This window comes from Fringilla coelebs, assembly GCF_963513975.1.
Source record: "Fringilla coelebs genome assembly, chromosome: 14".
Classification (NCBI taxonomy): domain Eukaryota; kingdom Metazoa; phylum Chordata; class Aves; order Passeriformes; family Fringillidae; genus Fringilla; species Fringilla coelebs.
Genome location: NC_140040.1, coordinates 18,429,440 through 18,451,304, shown reverse-complemented (window position 1 = coordinate 18,451,304; position 21,865 = coordinate 18,429,440). Strand labels below are relative to the sequence as shown.

Below are 21,865 nucleotides of genomic sequence, written 5' to 3'. Positions count from 1 at the left end.
CGTGCAGTTAACAAAGGAGGTGCCTTCAGGTCATCTTTTCCCTTGGAATTTTTGGTGTTCTGCTTCTCTCCCCACCTCCCATCTAAATGCAATATATTTTCAGTCTTAAATTTCTTTTTCTTTTTTTTTCCTTTTTTGTTAAATCGGACATTTGGACAAAACTGTAGTAAGTTTCTGATGGCTTCCATGGAGCAGAAACCTGAGTGAAAGAGGGGAACAGAGACAATTGCACTGATTTCTCCAAGACAGCTGTGTGACTTGGGCAACTCTGCACTTGAGGGAGATAGAAAAGGGATGGGGAAGATGACGCCACTACAAGCAAAACATTTTTATTAGCTCCTGGTATTTCAACCTTACCAACTTCAGATGCAGTTAGAATGAAAAAACATATCTGTAAAAAGTCTAACATAATCCAAAACAATCCATCAGAGTTTTCCACATGTATTCAAAGTTTAAATTCAAAAAAACTTTTCAAGGTTTCATTCTCTAACAGTATCTTCATAGAGATAACATCCAAGTTTTTTCCTAAGTGCAGATACAGAGCAAACAAGCATCCTCCAAAGTAATCTATGGACAAAGGTAGTGTAAGAGGGAAATTAAGACAGTGTAGTAATCTACAAGACAGACACACAGGTTAAATGTAAAATAACCATACCATCAATGAAATATTTAAAAATTAAAAATAAATTAAAGTTACATCAAAGTTCCTGCTTTACTTTGTTTAAATCCTCAGTATAGCACATAGCACTGCATTATGGATCATGGCAAAGACTAAGCAGTAGCAATAAAAAAGTTGCTACAGAAAAACTTCTATGGAAATAAAACAAGGCTAAAGATACTCCTTCACACAGATGTATGATGGCTGTAGAAATTTCACTGAATCAGTTACTAGGGCCATTTATTTTTAAAATCACTGTAAACTCCTGTAATGTCAGCCAGCAGTGATCCATAAATCCCAGTTCAACACCTGCTGTCCTGCCCCTTCCACTGCTAAGCTAAGCTGCACTTTTTGTTCTCCCCAATACCTCCTTCCCAGCAAGAATGCAATTTTGCAGGGCAGTTTTTTGGTAGCATTTTGAAATTTTCTGGAAAAAAGCTCTTGTTCTCATTAGGCCCCAGTCACTAGGTGAGCAATATGAAATACAAGCTTAAATAAAAGGCTTTGTCAGTGTGCTGCTTTGCCTCCTGTACATGATGCTTCACGTGCCATTTGGAGGCCAACTGCCTGTATATATCATCAGAGCATATTGTTATTTTTCTGGTGAACACTGGACTCACTATTACTACAACCTCCCCATTAACTATGACTGGGCAGGAGGGACCTACGTGGTGCTTCATAGGACTTACATTCTACAGATTTAAAGTAAAAAGCAAAAATTCTCCACAGCCTTTGAAGTTTGTAATATGTAATGGAGAAAACAAAGGGCTAAAATACTCTAACAGGTATTTAAAAAATGTTCTATTCAATCACAAGTTTCTGATACTACAGTGAGCCATCCTGCTGGATTCCTCCCATTATGCAAAGTCTAAAATGGTAAGTGAATATTCCTGTGAAAATGTTATCTCCTAAATATTACATTCCTTGTTAGCTAGGAGTTCAGATCTGCATAAATCTTTGAGGAGAAAAATATTTAAAACAAAGAGTTAACCAGTTTCTGGTTCAATTGTTACAAATCTTCAGTGTTAAATCTAAAAGAAGAAAATCTCCACAAAACAATGACTAAAGGTACAGTTTTTGCTGGGTTACTGCACGGGCACTGCAGACAAACTGCAGCTCAAGAGTTTGTTTCAGAAGGTCGCAGGTTTCTACTGTCCACTGTTTTCTGGATTTGTTGTGGTGGTCTCAGTGCCAACAGGTTGAACGTTATCTGCAAAATTGTGGGCATGCTCAAGGAACAAGTCTTTCAGTACGCTCAGCTCCTTGGTCAGGAGTTTAATTTTTGCCTCTAAACGTTCATTTTCTTCTTTAAGCTGGTTGACCCTTTGCAGTGTGTCTTGTGCTTTCTGCTTGCTTTTTAAGCGGCTCTTTTTCACTGCCATGTTGTTCCGCTCTCTGCGCTGCCGATACTCATCACTGTTTCTATCCACAAAGGAACTTTTCTTTCCCTGCTTGCTCGGAGGCACAGCTTTGCCTCCACCACCAGGACTCACTGGCACCAGCTGGGGAACCTGCTGCAAACCACTGGAGTGTGCTTGAGTGTGAATCACACTTACTCCGCTCACATCTGTGGTGGTGTTCTGTTGGGATGTCTTGCTCATTTGGGCAGGCTGTTCTTGGACACAGTAGAATTTATTAGGAGACTGAAAACTCTTGGGTTTCTAGAAGGTGTTTCCAACGGATCTTCACATGGATTAAGAGCAAGGTGAACCTAGTAGGGCAAAAAAAAAGCTATTAAGATTCAGCTACAATCTTATACATCACTGGCTTTAGCATAAAGTACTGATGGTACATCTGGCAGTAACACATCGTAACTGCTGGAAGTGGACAAGCTGCCAACTACATTTCTGAAGTCTCCAACATATTTGGATTGGATGGGACTATTACTGGGTCATCTAGTCAAGCTGTTTGAATTGTTCACTGGCTTCACTCAGTTATTCCAAAGCCATCCCTGATGGATGGGTGTCTAGCCTAGCCTCAAATATCTCCAGTTTCACAACCTCTGTCTTGGCAACATGTTCCACTGTCTAACTTTTCCTCCAGTTATACAATTTTCTTAGCTTTCAGACTGGAGTTTTCCTTCTGTGGCTTAAACCTATTAACAGCCTGACTCTTGACCAACAGGGGTATTTGATCCTTGTCCTCTTCGGACCACATCTCTGGGTGTATCCGCAGACAAATTTCTCCCTGATCTCTTTTCTCTGGAGCAAGGGTGCTCAGCCTGTCCACCTTTTCTCAACCACCTTACAGCACTTGTTTTGAAGATGATGTTCAAATTGATGGCTGTCATAAGGTCTACTGGTACTGAGTGGAAAAATAAATCTATGGAAAAAGTAGTGCATTGCAAAGGCCATGTCTGTGTGACATCCTACCACAAGCAGCATGCTGAGCTTGTAACAATTTCACTCAAGCAGGTGGGACAGGAGCACAGGCTGATGGCAGTGTAGATCACTACAACAGAGGACTGTCACCCATTAAAAGACAGCAACCACAGCTGACTCATCCATAAATAAAGTCACCTGCATGGTTCGTGCACTGGTCATTGTCCACTCTGCTGTCCAGCACACAAACCGTCCTGATGAGCAAGACATCCTCTCACCTGACTCACGTGCTCCCGCTGCTGAGGTCAGCCTGCTCCTGGCCCTACTGGTGGCACAAGGAGGATTCCACCACAGCTGCAGGGCCATGGCCCTGGCAAGGCTAACAGCTGGTCCCCTTCTCTTCTCATCTCACAGGATGACTTCCTATATGGCTGGGAGAGAAGAGGGGAAGGACAACAGGATGGTCCTAAGCTCCTGAAACACCTACCTATGGCTCCAGTGAAAAATACTCAGTGAGCAGTCAAGTCAGTGTGGATTGTTGTGTTGAAGAAAAGCATTTAAGTGGCACTAAACAATCCTACTGCAAGGTCAGACTGTGTGGCAGCAGTGCAGCCCAGCACTGTCACACAGACATGCTGTACCACACCACCAGTGTGACACATGCTCCAGAGGGCTGGGGAAAAGCAGGCAGCTGCAGCAGCACTGGGCAGAGCTGACTGCCAGGATGGGCAGTGTCCAGCCCAGGAACACCTCTCACAGCTGTAACAGCAGCTGGATGGCTGAGGAATGGAGGGATGTGTGAGAGGTCTGTAGCGAGCTGCTGTGTGTCACTGGTCCTTCTAAACTCACAGGTTCATCGGCTGTGTACTGCTCCTGATTGTTTTTCTCAGCAGTCTGTGTTGCTGTTTTACTTTAGGAAGGGCTATCATTAAAATTCAACTGTGCAGATCAACTGCATATTTTCTTCCATGATGAAGGAGCCACAATGAGATGCAGCTGCAGAGTGTGGTTCAATAACATTCATGGAAAAGTCCACTAAATTTGGCTTGAATGTTACTCAAAATTAACATTCTCTGTCACCAAGAGGTCTTCCCCCTTGTGAAGATGTGTGAGTATACCCACACCCTTCCTATCAAGAAATCTTTTCATTTTCCCATTTCAGGGCAGAATGAGACCATCAACACTTTCTGATATCTGTGGAGTTGAATCTAAATACATAGTATCTAACATCTCTGTGTATTTTCCCCAACTGCAACCCTTACAGCAACCTTTGCATACCTTGTTTCAGTCTCAGATCCTGACCTAACAGGCAGTTAGGCAGGACAGCTGCACTGAACACCCAGCTAAGGAGGTGTTCCTGTGCCCCAGCACCAGACTGGCAGGGCCGGTTGTAGCAGCTGTGCATGTGTAATTGCACAGACATCTTTAGTCGAGGTGTAAGTGCCTGCTCCTCTTAGAGCATACGCTGGCCTTGTCTGCACTTAATTTTACAACAGAGGATTTCTGCAGCCCTCAAAGCATATACAGTTCTCTTATGTTGTCTCTGACAAGTAGATTTTTGACACCTTTCCCAAATCAAACAGAATGCTCTGCTGTCCCCTCTGCTTCAACACATTTCAGTGTTTGCAAAGTTCACCTGGACAGGCCAGTTATGTAACCCACACCATTTTCACAACCTGATTTTTGTGCTCCTACTACAGAGGAAGGGTTGCCTCCTGCCCCTAAAGGAACCCCATCTGTCATGTAATAAGTTTCTTCACATCACCAGGTTCCATGTGCTACTTCTCTCTATGCTATCAAAACTATTTAATACTGTTTTAATACTTCTTTCATATCTCCATTAAATTTCCCTATGATTCAATGAAAAAACTTTGTTGAATACTAATGGAATATTTTAGTTGGGCAGTACTTGGATATAAGCAGAGAAGATAACCAGTGTCACACTTGTCAAGCAAGAATTCCAGCCCTGCCTGCTAGAACAGACCTCCCTCAGTTCCTCCCCACTGGAACAGATTTGTTTTTTATTAAGTTGCTCTTTCTTGAGTGAGACATGCTCTTATCTGGCCTGATGATCAGAACCCTTAACTGGGACAGGTGACACCTGGATTCCTGTCCTGCTCCAAAGAATATGCAGAGCAAGTAGCACTAACTAGCACTAAACTAGCACTGAGCTGCATCACAGAGCTACAGAGTACCAACTGAGGCTTGGAACTCCTTTTCCCCCCGGTATTTGGAGGCTGGATGCCTATCACCATCTGTGAGAAGGCTATGGGCATCCTTCAGCAGAGACTGCAAGGAGATTTAAAGGCAGCAGGTACAAGACACACAGAGGGGACTCTTAAGAAGGGTGAGGTGAAGGACATGGTCACTGGGAGAGGCTGTGAAGGGGAGGCAGACTGGGCTCAAACCTCTCAGAGCCCGTGCACACACCCGCGGCTGCTCCACGCCCCTCCACACAGGTTGCGTTCCTGTGACTGCTGACAGCCCCAGCACAGCAGGAGACAACTCCTCAGAGAGCCAGCCCAGTTTCCCAGCATCTTGTTCCCATAAAGCTGCTCATGAGCTTCAGCTCAGCAACAGCCCTAGGCTGGTTCCACCCAACACATGGTACTGTTTCCAGTGGCCAGTTAGAACTGCCTAGTTCTCTCCTTGGGCCACCAACTGGCCACCCAGGAAACCAACTGGCCACCCACTACAGCATAATAGCTGGTAACTCAAGAGGTGTCTTCTCAGGCAGAAAGATGTTTCTTACTGTCTCACAGTACTCCTCAGGGACCAGTGAAGCAATGAAGGCCCTCATTTGCTTTCACGCATACAAAAAATAAAAGTAAAGACATTAAACTTGCAAATGTTTGCTTTGGAAAAAAAAAAAAAAAAAAACCAACAAAACCAAAAAACCCAAAACCGTTTTGCCAATCCAATCAGTATTTGTTTTTTAACTTGGTAGCAAAAAATACAAAGTGCTTTTCTCTGCTCAATTCTTGAGGTGTGACTTTGGTGATTCTGATCATTAGTCAGAATAACTTTATCGCTCAAATTCACAAAGCTGTCTTTTCAAATGCAAAATCAGTCCCAATCTGAACAGCAATAGGAACTTCTCTCAGACTTCACTAGGAATACCCTGATAGGATCCGAGTCTGGATTCCAATGACCCCGTACTAAGGACAGTGGCACGGAGCTCCAGGCACACATTTGCTGAACAATGGGAGGGCCGACTCCTGTACGGGTCACACGCACAGGTCTGCAGGAGATGCTGCTAACTCTGACTTACTGAAGGCTGGGACACAACGCTTTTGACTCTAGGTAGCTCAATCCCATTTCTAGTCACAGCTGACAACATTACTTTTCCACATTTATTTCAGAATCTCCATTTTTAATACACATCTTAAAAAACAAATACACTCTGACATCCTTAACAGAATGCAAAAAAACACAAACATATATTTTAACATGACAGAACCCCAAACGCTGGGAGGCAAGGAGGTACCAAAACACCGTCTTTCGAATTAAAACGACAGCTGTGACTTCTAACGATAAAGCAATTCCTTAAATCCGAAAGTTTTACAAATGCTAAGTGCTTATACTTTCCGAAGAGGCTCAGCACGGCACCGTTACGGAGCTGGGGCTCTTCCTGCCGGATGTCAGCGCCAAGGCCGACGCGGAGCTCCCTGCCTGCCAAAGCCCCGGGCTCAAACTTGCCACTGGAGCTACGGCCGCTCGCGAGGAGCCCGACACGTCCCTGACGCTCGGCGGGCGGTACCGGGCCGCGCTCCCCGGCCGCCCCTCGGCCGGGCGCGCTCCCGCCGCGCCGTGAGCGGCAGCCCGGCCCCGCCGCCCAGCGCCCCCGGAGCCGCCCCGGCGCGGCCTCGCTCCTCCCGCCCCCTGGCCACGACCGACCGCGGGGACCGGGACCGGCCCGGCCCGGCCCGGCCCTCCCCGGCGGGCCCATGGCGCCGCCGCCGCCCTCCCCGGGCCGCCCGCCCGCCGAGGCCGCGCCGCTCCTCCCCCGTCCGAGCGGGGCGCGGGGGTGCCCGGCGCTGCCAAGCCGTGACTTCACCGGGGGAGGGGAGGGGAGGGAGCCGGGGCCGCCCGCCGATTGCATCACGCGCTGCCGAGCGGGGCCCGGCGGGCGGGGGCGGCCGCGGCCCCCCGGCCCCGGCGCGCGCCCCCCGCGCTTACCTGAGCGGCGCGAGCGGCGGGAGGGGCCGGGCGGGCCGCGCTCGGTACCGTGCGCGTGCGGCGAGCGCCGATTGCGACACCGCGCGCGGCGGCCCCGCCCCAGGTGATGCAACCGCCGCGGGATCGGCAGCGCGCGCGGCCAATCAGCGCCCGCCGGGGGCGGGGCCGCGTCCCGAGGGGTTTGTGTGGGGCGGGGGGGGGCCGCGCGCGCCCCGAGGGCTCCGCTCCAGCCCCGCCACGGCCGCGGCCCGAGGGAGCTCAGCACCGGCCCGAGGGAGCTCGGCACGGGCCCGAGGGAGCTCAGCACCGGCCTGAGAGAGCCCGGCACGGGCCCGAGGGAGCTCGGCACCGGCCCGAGGGAGCCCGGCACGGGCCCGGCTACAGCCTGAGGGAGACCGGTACGGGCGCGAGGGAGCCCGGCCGCGGCCCCGAGGGAGCTCAGCACTGGCTTGAGGGAGCCCGGCCACAGCCACGGCCACGGCCTGAGCGAGCCCAGTCACTGCCTCAGCCCGGCCACGGCCTGAGCGGGCCCGGCCGGGGTCTTGTCACGGCCGCTCGCAGGGTTTGTGTCCCTGCGCTGCTGGAGCCGCGCTGAAGGAAAACGCTCCCGGGCCCACGCGAGTCGCCGGGCCGGCTGTGCCCCGAGAGCCGCTTCCTCTCTCCGACGGGGGAGCGGGTGGAGGGGCCGCCCCGCCCGGCCCGGGGGCTGGCGGGGAGCGAGGCGGTCGCGTCCCCGCTCCGGTGGGAAGCGGGGGCCCGCCCGTATTTCCAGGAGGGTCCGGCACCTCCCTCAGCCCGAGGGGGAGAAGCCGAAAGCGCATTTCGCGGCCGAGTCCGTGCACGGGCAGAGCGGGGAGCTGGTCCCGGCCCCGGCGGGAGGCGCAGCGCAGCCTCGGTGTGCCCGGGCCGGGCGGTGTCCTGGGCGTACCTGGCACAGCCCCTGGGTTCGGTCCTCGTAAGCGCCGCTCGCCTAGGGGCTGGACTCCATGAGCCCTGTGGGTCTCTTCCAACTCAGAATAATGTTCTGTGATTCTGGTGAAGTTGGCCAGTGCCCCGCGGGCATCGGAGTTGATGGCGGCGTGTCTCTGTACTGATTGGCATCTTCTAATTGTTCCCAGGCTGTTAATTAGCACCTGGCAGTGCATTCCCATCTCGATCCTAGCTGCGGTGTGGTTTGCCTCCTTAGAATGTTGTGAGATCAAGGGGAAGGAATGCCAAAGGCATCCCAAAAAAGTATCAACAGTTCTCTTGACAACAGAAATTACGGCAAATTTCTACATTTCATAGATTCCTGGTAATTTTTTCTTTTCTAACTTACTATTAGAAAAGAAATCCTAAGTGCTGGCAGACTGGGAAACATCTGGATGTTAGAGTTAAATGTCAAAGGAAGGTTTTCCACCATTTCACTGGTATGTTTGTTGTTATAAAATACATCACTTTTTGTGGGGAAAGGTTCTTTTTGCCCTTGATATTTTCCAGACACTTTGTTTTGTATCACTTTTGTTCTGCCCAAACAAGCATATGCTTACTATATATATCCACACATGTACTCACATCTCAAGCTGTGTGGGAGCAAGGTGTGTTTGCAGCTCCCTGAGTGGGAAATGTACACTTCAATATACAGGTGTGTGTGTTTGCAGTGGGCAGGTCTCAAAATCATCTGTTTATAAGGTAGGCAAGTTTGGAACAAGTTCAAGTGTGCAGGCAGTGAAAAAAATACTGTTGGAAAAGTGGGATTTTTTTTTTTAATGTAGGGAAAAATCATGTTAAGGATCTATGCACATAGACCTGCTTGAAAATGTTTTATGTCTGCAAAAAACTGTAAATAATTAAATTTGTAAATACAGTTGCAGAGTTCAGTAATGTAGATACAATTATTTATATTTACCATTTTTATGGCTGGCTGATGTTGTGGACAGGTTTTGTTTTTGTAAAGCCCCATGGAAAATAAACCCTATTTGCAGAAAAATTCTGAAGTTTAGTCTGGGCAAACAGTTTTACTCAGCTCGTTTACCACAAAGATACTTTTCCTTGTCAATCATCAAGTATTTGCTTTAATTTCTCTAATGTTTTTCTGTTTCTTAATTGAAACTGTTACATTTTCTGTGACAATGACTCATCCATCTATAGCTGGAGTGAAATTCCAGGTAAGCTTTAAACCTTATCCTTTGCTCACAATAGTTAAGTGTGTATGCTCTTAGTATGCTTTCGTAGGATTTTAGAGCTCTTTATGACCATTCATTCATTAATCCTCATCAAAGATAGCTGAAGAAAATAAAATGCAGACACACTTAAATCACAGAGTCTGGCTATTTTAAACATTAAAGCTCACACATAATTCCCTGCATGCAAGAGACTCCAGTGCTTGGTTGGCATTATATCCTGTTAAAGGAAACCATTACACAGTGTACTTCAGTTTTTGCAGGATTTAAAGTAGAATAAATAGGAATCAGGATTTAAAATAAAATATCATGGAAGCAATCTAAAAAGTAAGCACAGAAATATATGGACAACTGGGCTGTGGCACTGAAATACACTTTACCTGCTTTTGTACAGGTTGTGCCAGAGGAGCAGTAGCTCTGAGTGGGGTGTCACGAGCAGCCTGATCCCTGCTGGGACAGAGCCCTTCTCCCTCTGCTCCTGGGAGTGTTTCTACAGCAACTGCTTACCCATATATGCAGATAATGCTGGAATAGTGTCTTACTTTCACATGCATTAGCCAGTCTCACAATTGTTTAATGACTTTAGTCCTGGAAAAAAATTACACTGATATTCAGTGTCTTCAAGTAATCTACAGCAATTCCCATTTAGAGGCAGAAAGGCCATTGAGGAAATGGAAATACTGGGAACTGGAGGCAGAAGGTATCAAGGGGAGAGGAGCCTGTAGGGACAAATGTCCCTGTTTACTGCCCACAGTGTGTTCCCTTAACACAAAAACAGTAAGAAGTTCCCTGGTGCCTTTTACTCAGAGTGAGAACTGCTTTGTTGCCCTTGGAATAGTTTATGTTGTGTCTGATTCCATTGTTCACCCCTGTTTCCTCTGTCTTCATGGGCAATTATTTCTTTGTCTTAAAATAAAAATGTTACAAACTCCTGGACTGAAACCTACACATTAAAAAATGTTTCTTTCCATAAGCATTTGCCTCTGTTTCCCTCATGGGTAAGCCTTTGCTGGATTTTTTTTTTTTTTTTTTTTTTACTTTAGACTTGCACATTTCAGTTAAAAGTTTACTTTTCACACATGATGCTGCTGTGTACTTTTTCACTCTGGTCTAACAGCCAGGCTTTTGAATTCTAGAGAAGAAATTACTAATTTCTCTCCAGTGATTTAGAAGAGAGAAAAATAAATATATTTTTATATGTAGTTTACAGATGGAAATAAATAGGCCCCTTAAGTAAAAGCACATAATTCCAGGCTGTGAGGAACACTCAGATGTATTTAAGGGCAAATGGCACTGAGTTATACCAAAATAAAACATTTTCTTGGTAACTGCTACCCCTTTTCTTGGTAATCTCAACCTAGCTTTACTCAAAAGTGAAAGATTCAATATGATTACGTTCCTTATGATCACCAAGCAGATGGCATTCATTCAGGAATACCCCAGAAATACAAAGTCTGTAATAGAGGTTTTCTGTAATCTTATTATTGCAAATCTCCCTTCTCTTACCAGCCCTGCATTTTGGTATTACAATAATTACTTTTCGTGTTCAGGACTGACCTGCACCAAGACCAAAATCCTGTTGTTAGAAAATTGAATTTTGCAGAGCTGAGGCTGTTAAAGCTTCAGAAAGTAGAAGGATCGAGTTTCTTTTCTTGGGACTCTGGCTATATTGAAAAAAAAAAATTAAACACAAAGAGAAAAAGCAATATGAATAGCTCTGCTTTTTGGTTTGAAAAAGCTTATACTTCCTAAGCACAGAATTAGGTTTTTCACTGTGATTTAATAATTTAAATGAGAGAAACATATCTAAGAGCTGATTACTCAGAGGTAGCCTTTTTGACTAGGTGAGGAGAAAGGAGAGATTGTGTAGTGGTGGTCGCTATTTCAGTATCATACTGCTAATTCTAGCACTGACTGACTACAGCCTTGGAAAGTCACAGTGCTTTTGTTCTAGCAAATGGTAAGTAAAGAAAGGAACCAATCTGTCCTAATAGCAAACATCCATTTTATTGTCACATTGCCTGGAGTTCATTTGCAGGAAAAATTGAGTGCCTTTGTTCTCACTCTCTATGCAGCAAATAAGTCTTGTAACAAAGTATTTCCAGTTTCTAGTTCTGCATCTTCCAGAACTACTCCCCTTTATTTGCAGTTATCAAAATATCCAGGTTATCTAGATATCTGGAGTTACTTATACTGGTTTCTGAAAATCAATTAACTCAATTACTTGTGCAAACTAAATGCAATGGTTCTCAAATAGAGGAGGACAAAAAAAACCCCATAATAGACAGCTGTTTCCCACAACTTGAGCAGGCTGTTGGGTGATAGCAAAAGGAATCAGGCTAACAGAGAAGTCTCAGAGAGCCTGAAAAAACTAATATAGTAGAAAACTAGTGCATTGATGATTTGGATGCAGGCTGTCACTTCTACAGGCATTACATGCTGTGCTTCTCCAGCTACTGCTCTTCACCTTTCCCTCTACAGCTTTGAGGGGACTGAGAGGTTTGGTGCTTTGAGCTTAATGAACTGGTTTCATCTAGGTAGGGTCTGCCACAGTGGTGCCCTGAGATTTGATTTCTTAATTGCCCTATTTTTGATTCATGCTATTATCAGGAAGGTAAATTTTTAATCAGAAACTTTTAGCAAGCACCTTCAGAATCAGCCAACTGCACAGATAAAGGTGTGCCCACTTTGGCAAGTTTCACTTTTTTGTGTGGTATTCTGCTTAGTAGGTTGAGTTCTTCAGCAGTCACATAGCAGGGTTTTGTCTTTCATAGCTACAAAATACTGTTGATTGTAATTTATATTTTAATGGAACCCTTACTCAGTCTGTGCTGTCATGCTGTCAGGAATTTATTCTCCAATACCAATATCCCATTTCAGCAGGTGGCACTTAGACCTGAGCAGTGTGCCATTTCAGCCATGGCTTCTTGAGGGATTTGAAGGTACAGGAATGTCTTGTTACCTTTGTGACAATTCTTTGCACATAAAAATACTGTCCCAAAAATGTGTGCTATTTCAAAATTTAGCATTTATCATCCCATCTCCACTGTATTCCAGTGGACTGCTTAGGAGATGACCAACATATTTTAGGTACATAAAGATGGCCAGATATACATTAGTGTCCAGTAGCCACAAGTCCCTTGGGAGTGAATGAAGCAGCTGAGGTTACTATCTGTGACCTTCTTTGGAAATATCAGAATATGGAATTAGAATCTTTCTTGTCAGCATTTGAGTTTAAAAATATCAAATATGTGCCTGAAGAATGCCTGGTCTGTGAGGAGGCTTCTAGGTGTGTCAACCCAAAGGAGATCATCTAACAAAAAGAATGAACATTATACTCCTTTACTTTTTTTTTTTTTTTTAAGGATTTTACAAACGTGTTCATGTTTGAGTATTCTCTGGCTCTGCTCTGATGTCTAGTGATCCAATAAAAATTAGTGTAGCCTTTGTTGTGAATTTCACTGGAGCTTGGCTTGAGTTTTACCTGAGCTTCTCTAGTAATTGTACTGAACAATGCAAACTGCAATTCTGGTATCTGCAGAATATGGCAGGGATCTGTAGACTGCCACTGATTGTTGTGGGGGTTTGCTGCCATGTGTATGTAAAATGTTAGGTAAGATGAGGGCTGCATGGCTAAAGATAAACAAAACCAGAATAGATAAATTGATTGAAAGGAAAAATGCTATTTATTGTGTGAGTATATGTGCATATATAAAATCTGGTTCAAAAGAGACTTGTTAGAACTGAACAAGTCTGAGCGAGAATTAATGGCCCACACCTGGGAATAAGAGGTGAATTCTCAAGTATCCAGGTTTAGTAATTGCCACACCTGTCCTATATTCCCAAAAGCATAAATGAGGCCTGCAAGGATTTAGATAGCTTAGCTTCTGAATGCACAGTGCCATGGCTCTTTTCCAAGGCATCATCAGTCACCGCGTGAAAATCCCCACCCATAATTACCCGGGCATTATTTATCACAGGGCATACTCTAGTCAAGAACTTTACCTTATTCCTATGATATCAAGAAGAGAGAATAGTTTTAGTCATGAATTTTATCCAGACTTCAAAATGGTTCAGAACAGAAGCCTAAAATAAATACTCTTCCAGAAAAGCAAATTAATTGGAGAGACATTGTTTGGTTTATGATCTCATGGTTTTGGAAAGATGAGGACACAAACTGCATTCTTATAAATGGCTTTATTATTCCCTGCAACCAAGATGACCTCTGAAATACCATGAAAAGCTTAAGGAATGGCTATTTGAAACACAAAACTGAGAGTCTGGCACCTGGCAGAGGACAGTCCACCTGACTGTTTACTCCACCTCAATTCCATTCATGAACATGAATAGCAAATTTATTATTTATCATTGTACAAAATGTGGGGGAGGACAGTTTGAGAAAATGCATTTGCAGTTGCAACACATCTGTCATTGAGCTCCTGCTGCTCACATTGAGGAGAATTTTGGATGAGATAATCAGTGACTGATACTTTGGTCAGGCAAGAAGGTAAGTACTCAGCAGGGCCATCTTCCTTCAAGAACATCAATTCTTTACATTTAGTGAGTTAACTGTTTCTACTTCTGATGCCTTAGGATTTAGCTTTTATATTTTTCAGATCCTGTACTGCTTTAGTGTATAGCTCTAAAACCTGTCAGCTACTGTTCTCCCATTTTATTCAGACAAAGCAATTCCTCTCTAGGAAACTCAAGGACACCTTATTGTCTCAGTCCCCGAGAGATGTAAACAACAGTGAATTGGGGGTGGGGGGAACTTGGAGTAAATTACCTCATTATCTGAAACTGTAATTGGAGGATTAACCCCTGATATGTAAAAGGACAAAACCTTTACCTGTATGAAAAACTTGTGACCATTGTCCATCTTAGGTGTAGCCCCTCAGAGGCTTCGAGTGCCTAAGGTGTACCTATGGAAGGCCTTCAATAAATACCCACTTTTACTCTGAATTTTGTCTAGCCTCTGTTTTAGGTAGCCACTCCAAGGCATCAGTTCTCTTGCTTCCTGAAACAGAAGTCATTTCCAAAGAAACAGTGGGGCACAGCTTTCTGCTTTGGCTCTGCCAACCTTCAACATTAATGCAGGCTCCCAGAAGAACAAAGCAATTGCACTTACAACGCAGGCATCTGAATATCTCTGTCACTGTGAACTTACAAGACACAGTCTGGGTTTGTATTGAATATAAACATTGCAGACAAATTTGTAGAAAGAAACACTTTGTAGCATGTTCCAGGAACAACATGTCAGGTTTTCTCTTCTCTCAGCAGTAAGTAGATCAGACTTCCCTCGGATAGGAGAAGCTTTGTGCTCCCTCCATCACTACATATCCTTTGCATTCATGTTTGTGCACCTCAATGGCTGTAAAATTCAACTTGGCAAATCTCTGTACAGAGGAGTCTCCTCATTCTGAGTTGTTTAGCCATCATGTGGGGGTTTCAGGCATCAGGCATGACTTATTTCAGAAGTTCTCCCACAGTTAAGACACCTTTTGAAGTTATCAGGAATCCTTCCCAAGAAGAGAATTCAGGCTCAGCAATATTACAACAATGTTGATGTCAGTGACTTACAGTGGAACAACCTGTTTGCAAAAATATGGGGCAAAAGAGAGTAACATGCAAAGGAAAAGCTGATGACAGCAGAGAACACTTCAAAACATTGAACCTGCTCTCACAGACTCCCAAGAGCACTGGCAACCAAGCACCTGCAACCAGCTGGCAGAGACTGAGACCTACTCTATAAAAGCATTGCTGTCCCTCAAGTCTTTTACTGCAGACTCAATATTTGCTGAGCATACACATTCTAAAGAGGACTTCACCAAGGTGCACAGAAATTGTAGAAAGTGCATAAGGAATATGGTAAAAGTCACAATCATTTGTGCAGGTTTTTGAGGCTCTCCTCCAGGGAGTACAGGCTTTGCTTTCGAGTCATCTGCAGTCCTATTGTAAATGTGGTTTTGGCAGTCAGAGAAACTTGCTTACCAGGAAAAGAGATTCTTCAAGGTATGTTTGTTTATGTGTACTTTTGTATCATGTCCTTTTTTCTTCTTGTGCAAAGTCCTTTGACATTAGGGGACTCAGCAAGTGGGACAAAGGGTCTAATGCACATGGTCTTTTTCCTTCCTGAACAAAATGAAGACAGGATGAGTGCACTCAGGTGTATGTGTGCTCCTGGCAGGAACAGGCACATAGGCAGCCCCTTCAGGAGAACTCCAGCTTTGGGAAACTTCTCCACTGCTACCAAGGCAACGTGGGATGTTGTGCTTCATGGTGCCGTAGATAACTGAAAAAACTCAGTTTTTCAAAACAAATGTCAATGTCTTAAACACAAAAAGTTTATAACATAATATTTATGTGAACACTGATTTACTGTAGGGGCATTTATTCAACATCAGTGTATGACATCAGTAGAGAGCACTGCAGCAGTCTGAAACAGCCCATGTGTCTTTGGCTTCCCTCACATGAAGGCTGCAGCTCTCATGCCAGCTCACCTCATGCTGTAGCAGCACTGGTAGCTGAGCTATGGAAACTGAAGAGCTGCATGCTTTTACTTGCTTTCTGACTGTTTTTTAGTAGATTTCTAGAAAGGTTTTCAGTCCACTGAAAATTTGGTAAGTCACACATTCAGATACACCCCCACCAGATGGATGTGATCAAAATATGTAGATCCAAGTACAGAGAGGTATTTCAGTGCTGCAAGGGAGATTTGGCTGTGTCTCTCTGAGCCCACTGAAACAAGCAGAAAGGGGCACTGGGGCAAAGCACCTTCCTGAAGGCTGAGTTTGCAGTTGATAGGTCACAAGATCTGAGTTCTGCCTGCACGTTTTCCACAGTTTGAACATATAGCATTTCTTCTTAATAGGGACACATGCATTTATATGGGTTGTCTTCCATTAACACTGGCACCACTTCTTGCATATCCAGTGGAAACAGCAGTTGAACTTGCACAGATATGTACAAGGGACAACTCTAGTCAGGAGTCCCACAGTGTCTTCAACTTCCATAAAAGAGAAGGAAATGGGAGCCTCAGACTTTATCAGTGACATCCTGAACTGGGTAAGTAATTTATTAATAAAGGAGAAAAGTAATTCCCATGTGGTCTAGACCCTACCATAGATGCAAATGATCTCTTGATGACTTAAATGAAATGCAAATGGTCCCTGCACTTAGTCACATAAATGCTTCCATCTACTGAGCCTTCCTAAAGCGTCCCAGAACATTCATGATGGTGGGGAATAGCCCCTTTCTAAATGGAAAATACTGACCCACTGTCAGCTGTACTGTCTTACCCAACAGAAATGCCAGCTGTGTTGGCTGTGTAACTGTCAGCAGTTGTTTCTCTGACAGAGCAACAGGTTTCTGTGCCAAAATACACTTTTCTGTCCTTGTCTTTTGCAGCTGAGTGTCAGATTGCAGGCAACCAGCATGGATTCAGCCTTCCCGTGCTATGGGTTCTGTGCCACATGGGTTTTTAAATCATCCAACACTAAAACATGCTGCATGAATTCTTTTTAGAATCATGCAACTCATGTAATTAAAAATCTGGAATTTTTGCCTGCTTTAAAGAAGACAGGAGTTATTTTTCTGAAATTAAATTTTAGTTTGCCAAGGTGAATTCCACTTTATATTTACCACATTCATGTCATAAACGTGAGCAGCTTGTACAGCTCATATTCCCCATTAATATAATTATCTAACAATAATATAATCTTGGTGTTTGTCAAGGAATTTAGGATTTATGCTCATATTAACATATTACATGTAATTTGATTAAAATTAACATCTAGCATAATTGTTTCAGCTTGAAAGAATTATTCAAAGTGAATAATTTAGAGTCCAAAACCTTATTCCCATTTCCTATCTTTAATTACAGCAGAACTAAAAAAATAGACTTTTTTGCTGTATGGAAGCCCATTTAATAGTTTGTTCATTTTTTTCTTGAAAACACATGTATTTGCATAGACTTTTTGTTTGGAATTAGAAACCTCTTAGCCCTGGGCTCTTGCTGAATGATTAGCCTTGATTATACTTAGCTCTTCTATTAACTATGGCCAGGTAAGTCTCATGGCATTGTTGCTCCCTCCTATCTGAAGGGCAATGTCTTTTCAGCATTGTTTGTGAGCTTTTAGATACCCAAACCTCATATTGTCACTGGCTTTTTACTTTCTGAAATATTATTGCAAACAAAATACTTTTATGATTCCATAAAATTAGTGAAAAATATAGTGGTTTCCATCAAAAGAAATCTTCTGACTGTATTTGTATGAATTCTGAATATATTTATTTCAAGTGTTCTGTAGTATTCTGTAGAATTCTGTCAGCTGCCTTTAAACACTAAGCAGAGGAATGGTTTATTCCAGGCATCATCACTCCTGTTTTCCTCCAAAATTTTGAAACTTTGGAGTCTAGATTTTTATCTGTCTGTGATCTTTTCTGAAAACCCTACTGATCATTAGACTCACTTGCTTTGTGATTAAGTCTTATTTTATTTAAGACTTTTTTTACCTAAAGCATAAGACTCCAGTTGAAACAAAAAAATGTAAATCTGAAGGTCTTGAGGAGCTCATGTGGTGGTGAGTAAAGACTCATTATTTCAATTAACAGGACTGGCATGCTGAATGTTCCTGTGGGCAGCTTCTCCTCCTGTGAGGAAGATGTGAAGTTTCTGAGAAGGCAGAACAGGTGTTATCCCAGCAGTGCCAGGTTCTCTGGATGTGTTCAAGTGGAAATCCCTGCAGGAAAGGAAGGGCCACATCTCATGTCACCTGCCAGTGGCTACAGGAGAGCTGCTGCTGCCCTGAGCCTGCTGCAGGCCAGTGTGCCACAGGGGAACTTCAGCACTGCCTGCCAGCTCCAAAGGATGAGCTCCTCCTCTGTGCAGGGCTTACTCCTTGGAGAGTCAAGGAAATTCTGATGCCACAAGTGCCACTATGATTAGCTTGAAACTGATAGCAAAACTGTGATGCTTTTCAAGCCAAGATTGCCTCTGACTTGGTTCCTTCCTCTGTGCACCTGTCCCCCCATGCTGGTGGTTGGCTTGATCATGGCTTGGATTCATTGGTGATGTCACTGAGTGACTCTCAGAACTTTGCTGAGCCTCCTTCCTTCCTCAGCTCCCTTTCCTCTTGCTGCCATTGACATTTTTTATTTAGTAGCCCAGTCTTGCTTGGATTACTCATGCCAGTAATCCCTGGGCTCATAGTGGGATAATTAAAGAAAACTGAGTTTATCTCAACAGGGGGGTCAGATTTTAAGATCCAAGATGGCATCTGCTCTGAGCAGTAAAATTGCTTCCTCTCAGTTTAGAGTCAATACTTACAGAACCTCACATTTTAAAATATGAGACAAGTGTGTTCCCAAAACTTCCTGCCACTGAAGCTGAATGCTTTATGGCATTAATAAAAGAAGGTTTGCACCAAAAGTATATTATCTTCATATTTTAAAATCTTAGTCCTTAATTCCATAGGTACTTTGAGCATCAAATATTTGCAGGCTGGCAATAAAAAACTGTGAGGTCGTGGGTTTTCCCAGTGTCCAACCAGTGAATCTCACAATAGCTTCACTGCAAGAGGAGTGGGAAAAGCCCACCAGATCCTTGAGTTGTCTGAGGGCTCTCATGCTGGAATCTGACATGGATTTAGCAATGTCTTCATCTGTGAGACAACAGCATGAGGCTTTCAGATCCATTTTGTACTACAGAATGTAAACTTTTACCACATTTTTACCCTTTAGCCTAATCCTGATCCTTGTAACAATCTCTCTTAAAGGGGAGTACGTTGGATGAGAATATAAAATTTTGTCCATGTGAAGGACTAGGTTTTATGACAGGATGTGTCATGTACTAAATACATAATTCAGAAATGCCATGGCTATTTTTATAAGCTGATCTTTCTCTTCATTTCCAGTCCCGCTGCTCTCACTTTTCAAATCTTCTTCTGATTGTACATTCTTTGTGTAGCAAAGCATCTCTTTCTATACTTCTGGAAAATGCTTTATGTTTTTTGGTATTTTTGTCATATATTTTTTTTTTCAGAAACTCAAAAAAAAATGTCTACAGTGCAAACTATCTAGAAAGAGTGATGAAGCCTGAGACATGCTGTCTCATCTTCTTTTTGAAAGTCCTTTGAGAAGAGCAAAATGTAACATCCAAGTCAGTGGCAAGATTCCTCATTGCTTCAGCCGTCTTCTCAAGTACTAGCTCAGCTTTGTAGATGTACCTTCTCGAAACCAGATGGTTTTGGATTGACTATGGACTGCAAAAGTTGTGCTCAAAACCAACCTTTTACATGAAAAGGTATGAATAATGTTGCAGAATGACTACATGAATATTTTCAAAGGATTAATGCATAGTCATATATAAGAGACAAACAAGGGTATTTCCTTTGTAATTTAGAGTTACCTCCCAGTGTTCATGTAGGTGTGCTTTGTGTAGTTATTGGGCCTTAGATGCCACTTCAGGTAATATTGCAAATTGCTGTTTTATGGAGAAGCTCATTATCATAATGTACTTTGGGTATCAGAGTGAATTACTCACACAAGTGAGGAGATGCTACAGCTCTAACTAGCAGGATTTTGGTAAATACTGATGCTAACCCAGGTGTGCAGGCCTGCTCACAAGACTATTATTTCAGCACTTAGTTTCAGGTGCAGTTCAGGACACTGAGATTTGTGAATCTGAGTTCCATGCACAGCTCATGTAGGCACTTTGAGAGTATCTTAATTGAATGCTGGAAGTTGGTGTCACCTGAGTGGAAAAAAGAAAAAAGTATCATTTTTCTGGATTTACCAGGATTTTAAATCTCTGGGTTTGAATTGCCTCTTGTATAACACCATGAAAAGTGGCTAGCCAAAGTCTTAGAGCCATAATGTTCAGAGGATATTTTGAGAACACCTCCCTGAAATCACAGCTGGGAATTGAGTTTGGGGTAGGATACCCTTTTACTGTCCTGCTACACAATTTGTATGCCAGGTAAGGGTCTGCACAGGTTCCTACTGAGAGAGATCAATGAGAGCCTTCAATCAAGTAGGGCTAGGGTCTGTACTTTCCATATTTCTTGGCAGTTCACCTCAGAGATAAATTTATTTCAGATAAAAATTGATCTATTTCCATTTAAAAACCAACAAACAAGAAGGCACTGTATGAAAGGATTTCCTTTGTAGGAGTGCAGAGGTCAAACTTGGTGGTGATATCAGGAGGCTGATACTAGGGCATAGGAGAGATTAAATGCTCAGCTTTGTTATGTATTTCTTGTATGGCCTTGGCAAATCATTCATCTCACAGCTCTCTAGTTGTGAAACAGAGAGCTATGAACTGCTCCATCATCCAGGGAGATGTAGCATGAACAAATTAAAGATGATGAGCCATTCATGGTGAGAGAAACCACTGACGTTTGTAAGGTAAAGACAAACAACTGGAGATTCAGGTGTGAAAGAAAGGAGGTTATCATTTAATCAGAGCTGAAATACTACAGAGAGGGAGAGGGTGGGTGATTGTGGATAGGCCAAATACTGAGCAAAGGGATAACTGATGCATATCATTAGAATTACTGTTAAACATCATAACATCATTTGTGGAAGTCTTAAGGCAAAGGTGATGGCCCAGTACAGCAGAAGGAAACAGTACACTGAGAGGGGAGGAGCAACAGTGTCACTTGTTGGGTGGTATTTCAACTGTACAGAACTTAATCCTGTCTCTGAAAAACATCTGCAGTGTTTTGGGCACCATGGATGTGGTCAATGAAATATGGTCTTAATTACAAGAGAGGAATTGTGTATGCAATGGCTCATTAACCATGCAAAGATTGTGAATGGATTAAAAAAAACCTTCACAGACTGATTGGTGCAAGATTACAGGTCACAAGCTGGAAACAGATTGGGCTGTGAGGGTCATTTGAATGAAAGTGAGCAGTTATCAGGTAAATGGAAGTGAAAGATGCCCTCAGTCACCTAGCCTGGAAATTGCAAAGGGCTGAGCTCTCAGTAGAAGAGCCAGAAGTCAATGGAGCACAAGGATAGCAACAATTGAGGCATGGGCATAGAAAACACCTGAAAACACCCTGAAGACAAGGGGAATGGTACAAAAAAGGAAGAAGAAAATAGCATGGATTTGAGTTGGTTCACCTTGGAGTGGTGTTTCTCCAAAGGAGAAAAGCTATAATGATAAGTCACTAAATCATCTGTTGTTGGACCAAAATGCACATTAAAAAATAAGCAGTCCCCAGGTGCCTTTCCCAGCTGAAGGGAAGGTTCTGGTTGACTTGTCAGACACTGCTGCACACTGATCTACAGGACACCAAGGCTTTGGCATATCAAGTCTTTTCCTTTGAAAATTGTCCTGTGTGGCAGCTTTTATGTGCAGTATCATGTGTCTCCTCCCTGGGGCAGAAAACACAACAGGAGAGGGGAGAAGTTTGTGCTTCAGTGTACCACAACAACTAAGATGGTAGATTGCCAGCTCTGTATTTGCATAGGAAACCACTGCTGCTCCATCCCTGCCTCCTCCCCAGGTGCACTCAGGAAGCAGTGAGGATAATACC

At 43.7% G+C, this 21,865-nt stretch overlaps 1 protein-coding gene across 2 annotated transcripts; it reads right to left on the bottom strand.

Annotated features, from left to right (window-relative positions):
• Positions 1–340: 340 nt before the first annotated feature.
• On the bottom strand, positions 341–7,262 carry CEBPG (CCAAT enhancer binding protein gamma). Of its 2 annotated transcripts, XM_084214919.1 has the most exons (3): positions 7,159–7,262; positions 3,258–3,410; positions 341–2,369 (listed from the first exon to the last, which is right to left on the bottom strand). In XM_084214919.1, exon 3 carries the CDS (start codon positions 2,257–2,259, stop codon positions 1,807–1,809), a length of 453 nt encoding a protein of 150 aa, XP_084071045.1. In that variant the 5' UTR covers positions 2,260–2,369; positions 3,258–3,410; positions 7,159–7,262; the 3' UTR covers positions 341–1,806. The 2 variants fall into 2 exon arrangements, with proteins under 2 accessions (XP_084071045.1, XP_084071044.1); XM_084214918.1 differs by lacking the exon at positions 3,258–3,410 and having other exon boundaries at positions 7,159–7,235.
• Between the last annotated feature and the right edge of the window lie 14,603 nt (positions 7,263–21,865).

Excerpts from the sequence above, each read along its gene's own strand:
- CEBPG (XM_084214919.1), bottom strand. The coding sequence starts at position 2,259 with ATGAGCAAGACATCCCAACAGAACACCACCACAGATGTGAGCGGAGTA.